Genomic DNA, 15,076 nt, shown 5'->3' on the forward strand with positions numbered 1-15,076 from the left:
TAAATATCTACGCTCCAAATGCAAGGGCACCTACATTCATAAAAGAAACCTTACTAAAGCTCAAATCACCCATTGCACATCACACAATCATAGTAGGAGATTTCAACACCCCACTCTCATCAATGGACAGATCATGGAAACAAATTAAATGGAGGCATAGAGAAACTAAAAGAAGTTGTGTACCAAATGGACTTAACAGATATTTATAGAACATTTCACCCTAAAACAACAGAATATATGTTCTTCTCAGCACCTCATGGCACTTTCTCCAAAACTGACCATATAATTGGTCACAAAATAGGCCTCAACAGATATGAGAAGATAGAAAGAGTCCCATGCAACCTATCAGACCATGGACTAAGGCTGGTCTTCAATAATAAAAAAAAATGACAGAAACCCCACATATATATGAAAGCTAAACAACGCTCTACTCAATGATAACTTGGTCAAGGAAGAAATAAAGAAATTAAAGACTTTTTAGAATTTAATGAAAATGAAGGCACAACATACCTAAACTTATGGGACACAATGAAAGCAGTGCTAAGAGGAAAACTCATAGCTCTGAACGCCTGCAAAAGAAACAGGAGAGAGCATACATTAGCAGCTTGACAGCACACCTAAAAGCTCTAAAAAAGAAAAAGAAACAGATACACCCAAGAGGAGTAGAAGGCAGGAAATAATCAAACTCAGGGCTGAAATCATCCAAGTAGAAGCAAAAAGAACTATACAAAGAATCAACAAAACCAGGAGCTGGTTCTTTGAGAAAATCAACAAGATAGATAAACCCTTAACCAGACTAACCAGAGGGTATAAAGGGTGTATCCAAATTAACAAAATCAGAAATGAAAAGGGAGACATACCAACAGAATCTTAGGAAATTAAAAAAATCATCAGATACTACTACAAAGCCTATATTCAACAAAACTGGAAAATCTGGAGGAAATGGAAAATTTTATAGTCAAATACCAGGTACCAAAGTTAAATCAGGAACAGATAAACCATCTAAACAGCCCCATAACTCCTAAAGCAATAGAAGCAGTGATTAATAGTCTCCCAACCAAAAAACAGCCCAGGACCAGATGGGTTTAGTGCAGAATTCTATCAGATCTTTACTGAAGTCCTCAAACCAATACTGTCCAAACTATTCCACAAAATAGAAACAGATTGAGGACTACTAAATTCCTTCTATGAAGCAACAATTATGCTTGTGGCTAAACCACACAAAGACCCAAGAAAGAAACCAACTTCAGACCAATTTCCCTTATGAATATTGACACAAAATTACTCAATAAAATTTTTGCAAACTGAATCCAAGAACCCATGAAAATGATCATCCATCATGATCAAGTAGGCTTCATCCCAGTGATGAAGGCATGGTTCAATTTACAGAAATTCATCAATGTAATCCACTATATAAACAAACTTAAAGAAAAAAACCACATGACCATTTCATTCGATGCTGTGAAAGCATTTGAGAAAATTCAACACCCCTTCATGATAAAAGTCCTGGAAAGATCAGGAATTCAAGTCCCATACCTAAACATAGTAAAAGCCATATACATCAAACCAGTAGCCAGTATTAAATTAAATGGAGAGAAACTTGAATCAATCTCACTAAAATCAGGGATTAGACAAGGCTGTTCACTCTCTCCCTACTTATTCAATATAGTACTCAATGTCCTAGCCAGAGCAATCAGACAACGAAGGGAGGGATACAAATTGGAAAGGAAGAAGTCAAAATATCACTATTTGTAGATGGTATGATAGTATAATTAAGTGACTCCAAAAATTCCACCAGAGAACTAAGAAGCCTGATAAACATCTTTGGCAAAGTGGCTGGGTATAAAAATAACTCAAATCAGTAGCCTTTCTCTACTCAAAGGATAAACAGGCTGAGAAAGAAATTGGTGAAATGACACCCTTCACATTAGTCCCAAATAATATAAAATACCTTGGTGTGACTTTAACCAAGCAAATGAAAGGTTTGTATGACAAGAACTTCAATGCTTTGAAGAAAGAAATTGAAGAAGATCTCAGAAGATGGAAAGACCTCCCATGCTCATGGATTGCCAGAATTAATATAGTAAATATGGCCATTTTTCCAAAAGCAATCTACATATTCAATACAATCTCCATTAAAGTTTCAACTTAATTTTTCATAGAGTCGAAAGAGCAATTTGCAAATTCATTTGGAATAACAAAAACCCAGGATAGCAAAAACTATACTCAACAATAAAAGAACTTCTGGAGGAACCACCAACCCTGACATCAAGCACTATTACAGAAATTCATAGGCAAATGGTCGGAACTGGAAAATATCATCCTGAGTGAGGTAACCCAATCACAGAAAAACACACATGGTATGCACTCATTGATAAGTGGCTATTAGCCCAAATGCTTGAATTACCCTAGATGCCTAGAACAAATGAAACTCAAGACGGATGATCAAAATGTGAATGCTTCACTCCTTCTCTAAAAGGGGAACAAGAATACCCTTGGCAGGGAATAGAGAGGCAAAGATTAAAACAGACACAGAAGGAACACCCATTCAGAGCCTGCCCCACATGTGGCCCATGCATATACAGCCATCCAATTAGACAAGATGGATGAAGCAAAGAAGTGTAGGCCAACAGGAGCCGGATGTAGATCTCCCCCGAGAGACACAGCCAGAATACAGCAAACACAGAGGCGTATGCCAGCAGCAAACCACTGAATTGAGAATAGGACCCCCGTTGAAGGAATCAGAGAAAGAACTGGAAGAGCTTGAAGGGGCTCGAGACCCCATATGTACAACAATGCCAACCAACCAGAGCTTCCAGGGACTAAGCCACTACCTAAAGACTATACATGGACTGACCCTGGACTCTGACCTCATAGGTAGCAATGAATATCCTAGTAAGAGCACCAGTGGAAGGGGAAGCCCTTGGTCCTGCTAAGACTGAACCCCCAGTAAACTAGATTGATGGGGGGGGCGACAAGGGGGGGAGGATGGGGAGGGGAACACCCATAAAGAAGGGGAGGAGGGAGGGGGATGTTTGCCCGGAAACAGGGAAAGGGAATAACACTCGAAATGTATATAAGAAATACTCAAGTTAATTAAAAAAAAGCAGTATTACAGAGCAATAGTTATCAAAACTGTATGGTATTACAGAGACAGGCAGGTAGATCAGTGAAGTAGAATTGAAGACCCAGAAATGAACCCATACACCTATGGTCACTTGATATTTGACAAAGGAGCAAAAATCACCCAATGGTTCTTTTTTAACTGGAGGTCAGCATGTAGAAGAATGCAAATTGATCTATTTTTAATCACCTTGTACAAAGCTTAAGTCCAAGTGGATCAAGGACCTCCACATCAAACCAGATACATTCAAACTAATAGAAGAAAAGGTGGGGAAGAGTCTTGATCACATGAGCACTGCAGAAAATTTCCTGAACAAAATACCAATGGCTTATGCTCTAATTTCAAGAATCAACAAATGGGACCTCATAAAACTGCAAAGGCAAAGGACCCTGTCATTAGAACTAAACAGTAACCAACAGATTGGGAAAAGTTCTTTATCAATACTACATCTGATAGAGTGCTAATATCCAAAGTATAACAGAACTCAAGAAGTTAGACACCAGAGAGCCAAATAATTGTATTAAAAATGGGGTACAGAGCTAAACAAAGAATTCTCAGATGAGGTATATTGAATGGCTGAGAAGCACCAAAAGAAATATTCAACATCCTTAGTCATTAGGGAATTGGAAATCAAAAGAACCCTGAGATTCTACCTCACACAAGTCAGAATGGGTTAGATAAAAAACTCAGGTGACAGCAGATGCTGGTGAGGATGTGGAGAAAGAGGAACACTCCTCCATTTTTGGTGGGATTTCAAACTGGTACAATCACTCTGGAAATCAGTCTGGAGGTTCCTGAGAAAATTGGACATTCCACTACCTGAGGACCCAGATATACCTCTTCTGGGCATATACCCAAAAGATGCTTCAACATACAAAAAAGACACATGCTCCACTATGTTCATAGCAGCCTTATTTATATTAGCCAGAAGCTAGAAAGATTCCCAGATGGCCTTCAACAGAGGAATGGATACAGAAAATGTGGTACATCTACTCAATGGAGTACTACTCAGCTATCAAAAACAATGACTTCATGAAATTCATAGGCAAATGGATTGAACTAGAAAATATCAACCTGAGTGAGGTAACCCAATCACAGGAAAACACACATGATATACACTCACTGATAAGTGGATATTAGTCCAAAAGCTCGATTTACCCAAGAATCAATCCACAGACCACCTGAAGCTCAAGAAGGATGACCAAAATGTGGATGCTTCACTCCTTCTTAAAAGGGGGAAAATATTCATAGGATGTGATATGGAGGCAAATTTTGGAGCAGAGACTGAAGGAATGGCCATTCAGATCCTGCCCCACATGTGACACACACACACACACACACACACACACACACACAGAGAGAGAGAGAGAAAGAGAGAGAGAGAGAGAGAGAGAGAGAGAGAGAGAGAGAGAGAGAGAGAGAGAGCCACCAAAACTACATAAGATTGATGAAGCTAAGAAATACATGCTGACAGGAACTGGATATAGATCTCTCCTGAGAGGCACAGTTAGAGCATGTCACATAGAGAGTTGAGTGCTAGCAGCAAACCACTGAACTGAGAACGGGACCGTGTTGGAGGAATTAGAAAAAGGATTAAAAGATCTGAAGGGGCTTGCAAACCTATAAGAACAACAATACTAACCAATCAGAGCTCCCAGGGCCTAAACTACTACCCAAAGACTATACATAGACTGACCCCTGGCTCCAACTGCATATGTAGCAGAGAATAGCCTTGTTGGGTACCAATGCATGTCACATAGAGAGTTGAGTGCTAGCAGCAAACCACTGAACTGAGAACGGGACCGTGTTGGAGGAATTAGAAAAAGGATTAAAAGATCTGAAGGGGCTTGCAAACCTATAAGAACAACAATACTAACCAATCAGAGCTCCCAGGGCCTAAACTACTACCCAAAGACTATACATAGACTGACCCCTGGCTCCAACTGCATATGTAGCAGAGAATAGCCTTGTTGGGTACCAATGAAAGAAGCCCTTGGACCTGCCACTGTTGGACCCCCATTGTTGGGGAATGTTGAGGGACTGGAAGTGGGATGTAGATGGGAGGGGAACACCCTTTTAGTAGAAAGGAAGCGGGCTTACGTCCAGGAAACTGGGAAAGGGAATAACATTTGAAATGTAAATAAGAAAAATCCAATATAAAAAGAAAGAAAATACAATTCATGGAGATTAAAAATTCATCATTGAATAAAGAAAGATTAAGGTAAAAAGACAAATTTAAAAAATAATTTGAAGTAAATGAAAATGAAAACACAGTACAACCAAGCCTCTGGGACACACTGAAAGTATTACTATAAGGGAAATATATAGATGTGGGTGTCTATAGTCAGAAATCAGAAAGAGCACAAATAAGCAACTTAATGGTTCAAGTCTAGAATTTGGAAAACCCAAAAGAAACCAAACTCAGGTTTAGTAGACTCCAAAAAGAAAAAAAAAACCAATTAGGATAGAAATTAATGAAATACAAATGAGGAACAAGTCTGTAGTGGTTTGACTAAGAATGACACACACACCCATGTATGTATATATATATATATATGTATATATATGTATATATGTATATATATTCCATAAATATGCACTTATTTATTAGGACATGGCATTATTTGAGACAGATTAGAAGGATTATGAGGCATGCCTTGTTGGAGGAAGTGTGTCACTGTGGGGTGAACTTTGGGGTATCAAGAGCTCAAACCAGGTGCAGTCTCTCTCATCCTCTGTAGGATTAATGGTAGGGTTCTTTGTCTGCTTTGACATAGTGCTGGGGCTGTTGGAGAGGCTGGACTCAGGAAGTTTGACAGCACTTATCCCAGGCCGCCCCTGGGCGGGAGTCGGGCTGTGGGAAGTCGCAGGACAACACTCCCAAGGTCGGGAAGCATGATCTGAGGCATAGGACACAGTAGGAGCTGGCTTGGGGTCCCCAGGCCTGTAATGACGCCAGGGCCATCGGTTCTCAGGCTCTTGGGCATCCTGGTGCTGCTTCGATGCCTCAGAAGAGCTGACAATGGAGTGGGGGCCCGTGGGCCTGGATCTAGCCTGGGGCCTAGGGAGAAAAGAGGGGGTACGCTCCAGCTGGTCCAGAGGGGAAACTCCTTGGCTGGTAGGCTGCTGTGGTCTTGGACTTGGTGGCAGCTACCTCTGGTAGCGCAGGGGAGGCCTTATGGGGGAGATTAGGCAAAGGGCTCCTCTGTAGGTAAAGGGCTTCTCTATGGCTCCCCATGGTGGATCCCATGAAAAGAGGCAGTTCATGGTTTCCAGGCATTTACCTGGTAAAAAGTGGATGAATAAAGCCGTCTCCACTTTTCAGAGTGGGTCTGAGATTAAATACCTTTTGCAGGGAGGAGTGTCTGGGAAGGGAAGCGTCATTGGCTAAGCCTCCAGGCCTTTAGATACCACATTAAATGGAGATTTTGCCTCGAGCCTAGTGACTGGTGGTCACATCCTCCACCTGTGAAGGGTTTTGGAGCATTGCTCTTGCATGACTGATGGTCACAGACCTATGGAGGGCTGTGGGCCAGTGACCGGCCTGGCTTTCTGGGAGTCAGGTGAATCTCCTGCCATCCCTTCAGGGTCTCTGGGGTTCAAATTTCCTCAATTGGTAACCAGGGTGTCTTTCAGTGTCCTTCAATCCTTTGCCAGGATAGTCATGATTCTATTGCTCCAGGGTCTGTTTGTCTTTTGCCATGTTCCCAGCCATGATGATAATGCACTAAACCTCTGAAACTATAAGCAATTCTCTAATTAAACGCTTCTCTCTGTAAGTGTTTTCTTAGTCAAGGTCTTCACAACATTGAAAAGTGACTAAGACCACAGTTGGTTACAGAGAGCAGTATATTGCTGTGGCAGGTCTGACCAACTGTTTGTTGGAAGAATGTGGACGATTTGGGGATTTTGGATGCTTTATGTGGAGGCCTACTCAGCCATCCTGGTAGGACCATGGACAGCTTTGCTGAGGGCAGTGTGGACTATAGGGTCCATCACAAGATATTCCAGAGGGTAAGAGTGTTAGTAAATGGCCCAGAGACTGTTTCTAGGATAGTTTGGTGGAGAATGTGGCTGTTTTCTGCTATTTTTTAAAAGTTTGCTGGAGGATAACATTTTCAGATTATGATTTTGACAGAGATGTTTTTCATGACAGACTAGCATTGACTGTATCATGCAGTTACTAGGAATCACTGTTATGTGGACCTATAATGAAAAGAAGCAAGCTGGATGGAGAGAAATTCGATGTGTCCAGTTTGAGGAGAAAAGGAGCATCAGGAAGTGTAATGTAGCTAAGTCCAGTCATCGCAGAGATAAAAAGTTTAAAGGAATACAGGATACTAGATTGAAGAAAGATTGGTGACTAGGGCAAGATTTCACTCCCCAACCTCTAATTAAGCTTCCAACTTGTGAAAAGAATTGAAAGAAAAGCTTCAGCAGTGAAGAAAACCATCACCTGCAGAAATCTGATGTAAATGTGATTGATGGATGGGACCAAGTTCCAGTCCCATCAAGCAGCAAACCTTGAACAATTTCAGTCATATGGTTCTGGCTTTAGAATCAAGGCTATAAAAAGGGGATTGTGGGCTAAGGGAAGCTGCAGAAACCAGGCATATGTCAAATGTGTCCCTCGATGGAGTCTCAGCAGGGCCAATGTGTGAGGCTAGAAGGTGAAGCCTAGACTATGTTGGAGACTCCTAGATGCCAAAGGTGCCATAGTCATGGCACACTTGTAGAGGAAAGCTGTGGACTGGGTATGGACTCAGCTCAAGAAAGAGAAGTCTGTTGCAGTTAGAATCTGAAGAGTGTTTTGACATGAGACACGGAGATGCAGAATTTGGTAGCTTCTAGACATCATAATGGGGCCATGAGTGGACAAAATCTAAGCAGTCGTTCTTTGAGAAGATAATTAAAATTGTAAAACTGAAACCTACCTAACCAAAAGGAAGAAAGAGGTGACTCTGTTTAACACAATCAGAAGTGAACAGAGAAATATTACAACAGACATCAAAGAAATTCAAAATATAAGAAAACATCTTTACAACAATATATTCCCTTAAATTGGAAAACCTAAAAGAAAAGTATGCATTTCTCTAAAGGTAAACCAAGAAGAGACAAACAATTTGAAATAGACCCTGTGGTCTGACTGAGAATGTTCCCCACGTATGAATATATTTGAACATAGTCACAAGTTGGTGGTTGTGTTGGAGATGTTTAGGGGATATGACTTGTTGAAGGAAGTATGTTACTGGAGGTGGGTTTTCAGAGCACAGCAGATGGGCCCCATTTCAAGTTTGCTGTTTCTGCTTCACTCTAGTGATTCAAAATAAGCACTCTCAGCTTGTGACTCTAGCCTCCATACCTCCACATTGCCATGCCTCCATGGCATGATGGCCATGGGCCCTTATCTGTCTGGAATTGTAAGTCCTAAAAAACCTTTACTTCTATAAATTGCCTTGGCCATGGTGTTTTATCATAACAATAGTACAGAGCTGTAGCAAACAGAGTATCGAAACAGTAATGAAAGCCTTCCAACTAAAAGAAGCCCAGTACTAGGTAGAGCCTCAGCAGCATTCTACCAGACTTTTCAGAGAGTATTTATGACCAATACTTCTTATTTAAAAAAAAAACTGAACCAAATTAAAGGAGTATTTCCACTCCCGTTTTACAAAGCCAGTATTACTCTAACACCAAACCCATGTAAAGGCACAACAATGATGTATAATCTAATATCTCTGATGAACATAGGTGAAAAGACCCTTAATAAAACACTTGAAATACAAATACAGGTATAAAGCAAAAAGATTATCCAACATTGGATTTGTCCAGAAGATATAGGGTTAGTTCAAAGTACTTAAGTCAACAAACACAATAAACTCTATAAATCGCCTTATGGACAAAAATTACATAATAATTTCAAAAGGTCCCAAAAAGGCCTGTGGGAAAAATCCAACACGGCTTCATGATAAAATTTCTAGAATGGGACTGCAGGCAATGTAACTTAGAAGGTGTACTTTTAAAATTGGCCTCCATAACTTTATTGTATGAACCTTGTTCTATAAAAACATTAGAGTGTGAATACCCTGGATGAAGCTACAAGACAATTTTCTTCTCATGGACAAGTACAAACAAGTGTTCACAAGGCTGATTTAAGTTCCCACTATTAGTTTGTGATGCTGAACAGTAAATATTAAACTCAAGACCTTCCAAATATTAAGCAAGTGCTCACATACTAATTTCCAACCCCGTATGTATGTATGTATGTATGTATGTATGTATGTATGTATGTATGTATTTGAGCTTTACAAGGAGTGAAAAAAATCACATCTAATGTTTCCCTGGGATAGTCAAGTGTGGGCACAATCTGAAAAATTGAGAGGTTTAATTAGTTGGTATATGTGATTTTGCTGGGATTTGAACTCAGGACCTCTGGAAGAACAGCAGTCAGCGCTCTTAACCACGGAGCCATCTCTCCAGCCCTTAATTAGTTGGTATATCTGTAATTTCTTTCTTTTTTTTTTAAATTATTTATTCGCTTATGTTATGAGTACACTATTGCTGTCCTCAGACACACCAGAAGAGGGCATCAGATCCCATTACAGATGGTCGTGAGCCACCATGTGGTTGCTGGGAATTGAACTCAGGACCTTGGGAAGAGCAGTCAGTGCTCCTAACCGCTGAGCCATCTCTCCAGCCTGGTATATCTGTAATTTCATATCTGATTATCCGTGTCCTTCATTGTTGGTAATCGCCCCGGGCTCATTTTTTTAATACTTGTTTGTAAGTTTTCCTTTACTATTAGCTATGATTTGGGGTCAGATATACTCTTAAAATTTTTTTAAACTCATTCATTTTTATTTTATGTGTTTTGGTTTTGGCTAAATGCACCATGTGTACGCAGTTCTTACAGATGCCAGAAGAGGGCATTAGGTCCCCAGAAATTGGCTTTATAGACTGGCGTGAGCTGCCTTGTGCATTCTGGGAATTGAACCTGAGTCTTCTGGAAGGGCATCCAGTGCTCTGAGGCATATCTCTAGTCCCAAACAGACTCTTAAAGGTTCAGTCACTCCAGTAGTTCCAGCAGTTCCTTCTATGAGAGACAAAATATCCAGTAGCATTCAATCGTATTTTCACCAAATGGAAGAATGAGATAATAGTGAGAATTGAGTGATGCTCATTTTGAGGAGGACTGAGGACTAGAAAGATGCAGCAACAAATTTCTTCTCCACTGGCAGCCAGAAAAGTGTTTTGATGATGTCTTAGTTAGGGTTTGTATTGCTGTGAAAGACACTGTGACCATGGCAACTCAAAAAGAAAGCATTTAATTGGGGCTGGCTTGCAGTTCAGAGGTCTAGTTCATTATCATCAGGGTGGGAAGCATGGCAGCGTGCAGGCACACATGGGGCTGGAGGAGGAGCTGAGAGTCCCACATGTTGATCCACAGGCAGCAGAGGCAGAACTCACTTGAGCATGAGACCTCAGAGGCCATTCCCACAGTGACTTCCTCTAGCATCTACACCTGCCCCAGCTCCCAATAGTGCCCCTTCATCTGGGCCTGTGAACCATTTTTATTTAAACCATCTCAGATGGGCCCTTGTCCCTGGTCTCTTTCTGTGTTTTGCTGAACTGTGCAGTATAATGAACAGACGGTGGGCTTTCTTGTTATATCATTTTACCTTCAACTAAATAGTTTGCGTGAATTTCTGAAGAGGTTCAGTTGTGTCAAGAGAAAAGCAGATTTCTTTTTAGAATTTTTCCTTGGGTAATTACTTCAAAAATTAAGGTATTTGCACGACACTGTTGGTTTCTGGAAAGAAACTTATTCTGCTAATGTCAACATGCTCTGACAGTCTGCCATAGGGTTACCATGCTCTGACACTGCTGTGATGTCACCATGCTCTGACACTCTGCTATGATGTCACCATGCTCTGACAGTCTGCCATAGTGTCACCATGCTCTGACAGTCTGCTGTGATGTCACCATGCTCTGACACTCTGCTGTGATGGCACCATGCTCTGACACTCTGCTGTGATGTCACCATGCTCTGACAGTCTGCTGTGATGTCACCATGCTCTGACAGTCTGCTGTGATGTCACCATGCTCTGACAGTCTGCTGTGATGTCACCATGCCCTGACAGTCTGCTGTGATGTCCCATGCCCTGACACTCTGCTGTGATGTCCCATGCCCTGACACTCTGCTGTGATGTCACCATGCCCTGACACTCTGCTGTGATGTCACCATGCCCTGACACTCCCTTGTGCTCAGATAGGATTGTGGTTGTGATACATGACAATCTTGTACAAGGCATCACATTTTGACATATTTCATTTTTCTTCTATACAATAATGACAAGGAGAAATAACTTTTAATATATCACTTACTCTCAATTAGTAATTCATACTGACAGTAGTATATTTCATATTGATGGTAGAATATTCTCATACTTAATACTGCACTTTTAAAACTTAACAATATTTTATCTACACAAGGTAACTTGTGACTTTTCTTTGTCAGAATTTCAGAGTTCTGAAGACTCTTCAATCAGGTAGGACTTCTGAATTTAAGAAATAATGTCAACTGATTATAGAATAGGATGAAAGGACACTTTGTGTTGCTGTGCCTTGTCCTTGGTTCTCGGTTGTATGTTTAAAACATGTTGTTTGTTATAACTATTGCCACACTTATGCAAAAGAACCTGTGCTTTTATGACATTTTTAACTAATTAAGCAATCACCATTCAGAGTTTGATTAACTATTCTATCAAGTCATAACTCATAAATATTCAGTCCATGATGTAAATATCAGACTACCTCATTATATAATGAATTATCTTGTTTCTTTTCATAGACTGAGAACCCCCTATATAGCACAGGGGCAGGAAATAGATACATATAAAGTTAATTCAGAAAATCATGATTTTATGTTAAATGTGCTTTATAGTTTGCCTAAGAAATAAAGGTATAATCCAAGAATGTATCTTAATGGTTTAAAAATGCACCAAAGGTTTGTCCAGCAGATCTCACTTAAGCATGGCTGTGAAATCACATGTGGTGCATAGCAATATGGAGAAATACTGTGTGAGAAATGCTTTACTGGAAGTGCAGAGTGACTGTATGTGCAGTGTGCATCTAGATCGAGGAGATTTAAATTTTACACACTTATTTCTCAGTTGGCCTTTGTTACAAACATTTATCTCAGACTAGGAAAATAAAATCTTCCTTTCCTTCTTTTCTTTTTTCTGCAACTTCACTCTTTTCTTATTTCATACTCCCACTCCTTTTTTTGCTTGTTTTCAAGACAGGGTTTCTCTGGGTAACCTTGGCTGTCCTGGAACTCACCAGGCTGGCTTCAATCTCTTGAAGAGATCCACCTACCTCTGCCTCATGAGTGCTGGGATTAAAGGTGTGCCCTACCACTGCCTAGATTAGCTTTACTTTGGTTCATGACTTCTTTTTATGCTCATAGAGGAAAAAAAGCACAAGAATTTCAAGATTTTAAGTAATCTTTGGAAACTAACAGACTGGCCTCTAGCTCATCAACCTGAACTTATACCACAAAGTGGCGGTTGTGATGGAGAATCTTAGACTTACAGATGCTAAAGTAGAGTATCTGGGAACAGCAAACCTGAAACTCATATTAATTAATTCTAAGGTCAGTTCTCTTATTTAACAGTTTATGGGTGAGTGTTTTAATACTAGAATTGATCAATGAGTCTAGTCATCCCAAAGTAAGAAGATGGGATTAGCAAATGATTGAAAAGGCAGAGGTTAAGGATGGAATAAATTGAGACAAATTTGGAACAATATTGGATTTGATTAAAAGGAACAGGAATTTAGAGCAGATATCAGGATCTTGGCTTTTATTTTAAGTCTGACAAAGATAATGCAAACTATAGACAAGATATTGGAAGGTTCCATGTAAGGGTGTGTGGACACTAGGGGTTCAAGGGTATTCTGAAAAATTTATTTCTTTTCTTTGCTTAGTACTAGGAATTGATAAAATTCCCTTTGAAAGTTGTTAAAAAATCACCCTATGACACTGGAGAATGTCCATATAGAATGTAGGGACGCCGCCTTATTTACTTCACCTCATTTTATAGAGAGTGAATTAAAGTCCCTTATGTACCCTGGGCAGGTGCACCCTCAATGGCAATTCTTTTCCCACTCACTGCTATACTTCTTATGTACATTCCTGGTCATGGTTGGCAAAAGGCTCTTGAACAGTTGGCCCCAGGCTACTGTGAGTTCATGAGTTCAATGGCCTTCTCATATCCACCTGACACTGTTGGTTATAGTTCTCACTAACCTCTGGCTCTTATAGTCTTTCTGTGCCCTATTGTTCCTTATTCTCTTAGTCTTTGGGGTAGGGATTGTGATTAAGATGTCTCATTTAAGTGCGAACACTCCACAGACACATCCTTTCTGCAATTTGACCATGTGTGAGTCTCTATATAAACCACTGTCTTCTGCAAACAGACACTTTTCTCATGGGAACTGAGAACTGCTCTTTTCTATGGGGCTAGAGACAAATATTTACAAGGAAGTCTGATACAATGCACTCTTAGCAGAATAACAGTAGTGGGTTCTCCTGTAGGGCCTATGAGCTTCCCAGCAATGCATCATTTGCTGGATTTACACATATATTTCTTTTCTGTGAGGAGAGCCTTCAATACAATCAGTAAGCAGTTTGTTTTCCCATAGCATTTGTAGCATTATTTTAAGCACAGCCATATTATCTTGCCTGGATGGTAATTATTGTTGCCCATAGTGTTCACAGCTGGGCAAGACTTTTACCTTTCTTACTTTGCTGCCTTCATAGGATATTCTAGTATGAAAGTTAGTCAGGAAGAAGGAAGCTTCCTAGTAAGTACCAGCTTGATTTCTTCAGTTTCTGTAACCACAGAATGTAGTTTTCCCTACGATCACTGCATATGGAGTCTTCAGCAATGGAGTCTTACATCCAGTTCTAGTGGGAAACCAAGATTAATGTCAATAGCTATATTGCTTTGGGGGTCTTCTGGGATACCAGGAGAAGAATTCCACACACAGAACTGGGATTTTTTGATATATTTTAACCTCTATACAACTCTATTAAAATCTCTCTCTCTCTCTCTCTCTCTCTCTCTCTCTCTCTCTCTCTCACACACACACACACACACACACACACTCACACACACACAGAGCTGTATGCTGGAGGGAGGGATCAGTAGTTAAGACTCTTTCAGACGACCAGAGTCCTGGCATCCATGTGAGATGATCACACCTGCCTGTAACTCTAACTCTAGGGAATCTGTCACTCTCTTTTGGCTTCTGCTGGCACCTGTACTCATGTGCACATGCCAACACAAAGTTACTCATACCTACATGTAAACAAAACTAGTAAATTAAATGTTTAATATATGTATACATATTTAAGAAGTTAATCAAAGGATGCATTTCTATGTGGCTTTTGAACATACTTAGTGTTGGTCATTGCTCTTTTCATCCCCTCCTCTGCTCATCTCCCTCTCCCTTACTGAAAACTGTGGCTCCAGTTATTCCCTCTCCCTTTATAACTTCTGTGTTCTAGTACTATAATTTTTAATGTTACATTCTTTTTGTGAAAAAAGTTTCCAGTAATGACTGTAAACATATTCTTGGACTTTACAAATTTATCTCTCAACATTTTAAAATGTCTCGGGAACTCCTCTACTTTTTTTTTTTTTACAGGCAAAGAGAAGTAACAGATTTGAAATTGTTTTTAAAGGTTGTGTGTGATGTGGTGTGTGTGTGTGTGTGTGTGTGTGTGTGTGTGTGTGTGTGTGTGCATTTTTGCAGGTCTGGTGGATGCTAGAAGACCCCTGTAGAGGTGGAATCTCACGTCATTGTGAGCCACCTGGCATGAGTATTGAGAACAAACTTTGGGTCTCTGAAAAGCTCACACGTGCTCTTAACAAACCAGGGAGCTGTCTC

The 15,076-nt window shown here is 40.2% G+C and overlaps 1 protein-coding gene across 16 annotated transcripts in view; it reads left to right on the forward strand.

The window, feature by feature from the left end:
* Positions 1-15,076, forward strand: part of Potec (POTE ankyrin domain family, member C) — a 108,530-nt gene that overhangs the window by 45,744 nt on the left and 47,710 nt on the right. For all 16 annotated transcript variants that reach the window (XR_005495417.2, XR_010059007.1, XR_010059008.1 and 13 more), the window contains one exon: positions 11,640-11,670. Coding sequence is in view for 11 of the 16 variants with exons in the window: in XM_063276802.1 (XP_063132872.1) it covers positions 11,640-11,670 (31 nt within the window). In the remaining 5 variants the exon portion in view is untranslated. The remainder of the gene's footprint in view (positions 1-11,639; positions 11,671-15,076) is intronic.

The sequence above is a fragment of the Rattus norvegicus genome, chromosome 17, assembly GCF_036323735.1.
Source record: "Rattus norvegicus strain BN/NHsdMcwi chromosome 17, GRCr8, whole genome shotgun sequence".
Classification (NCBI taxonomy): domain Eukaryota; kingdom Metazoa; phylum Chordata; class Mammalia; order Rodentia; family Muridae; genus Rattus; species Rattus norvegicus.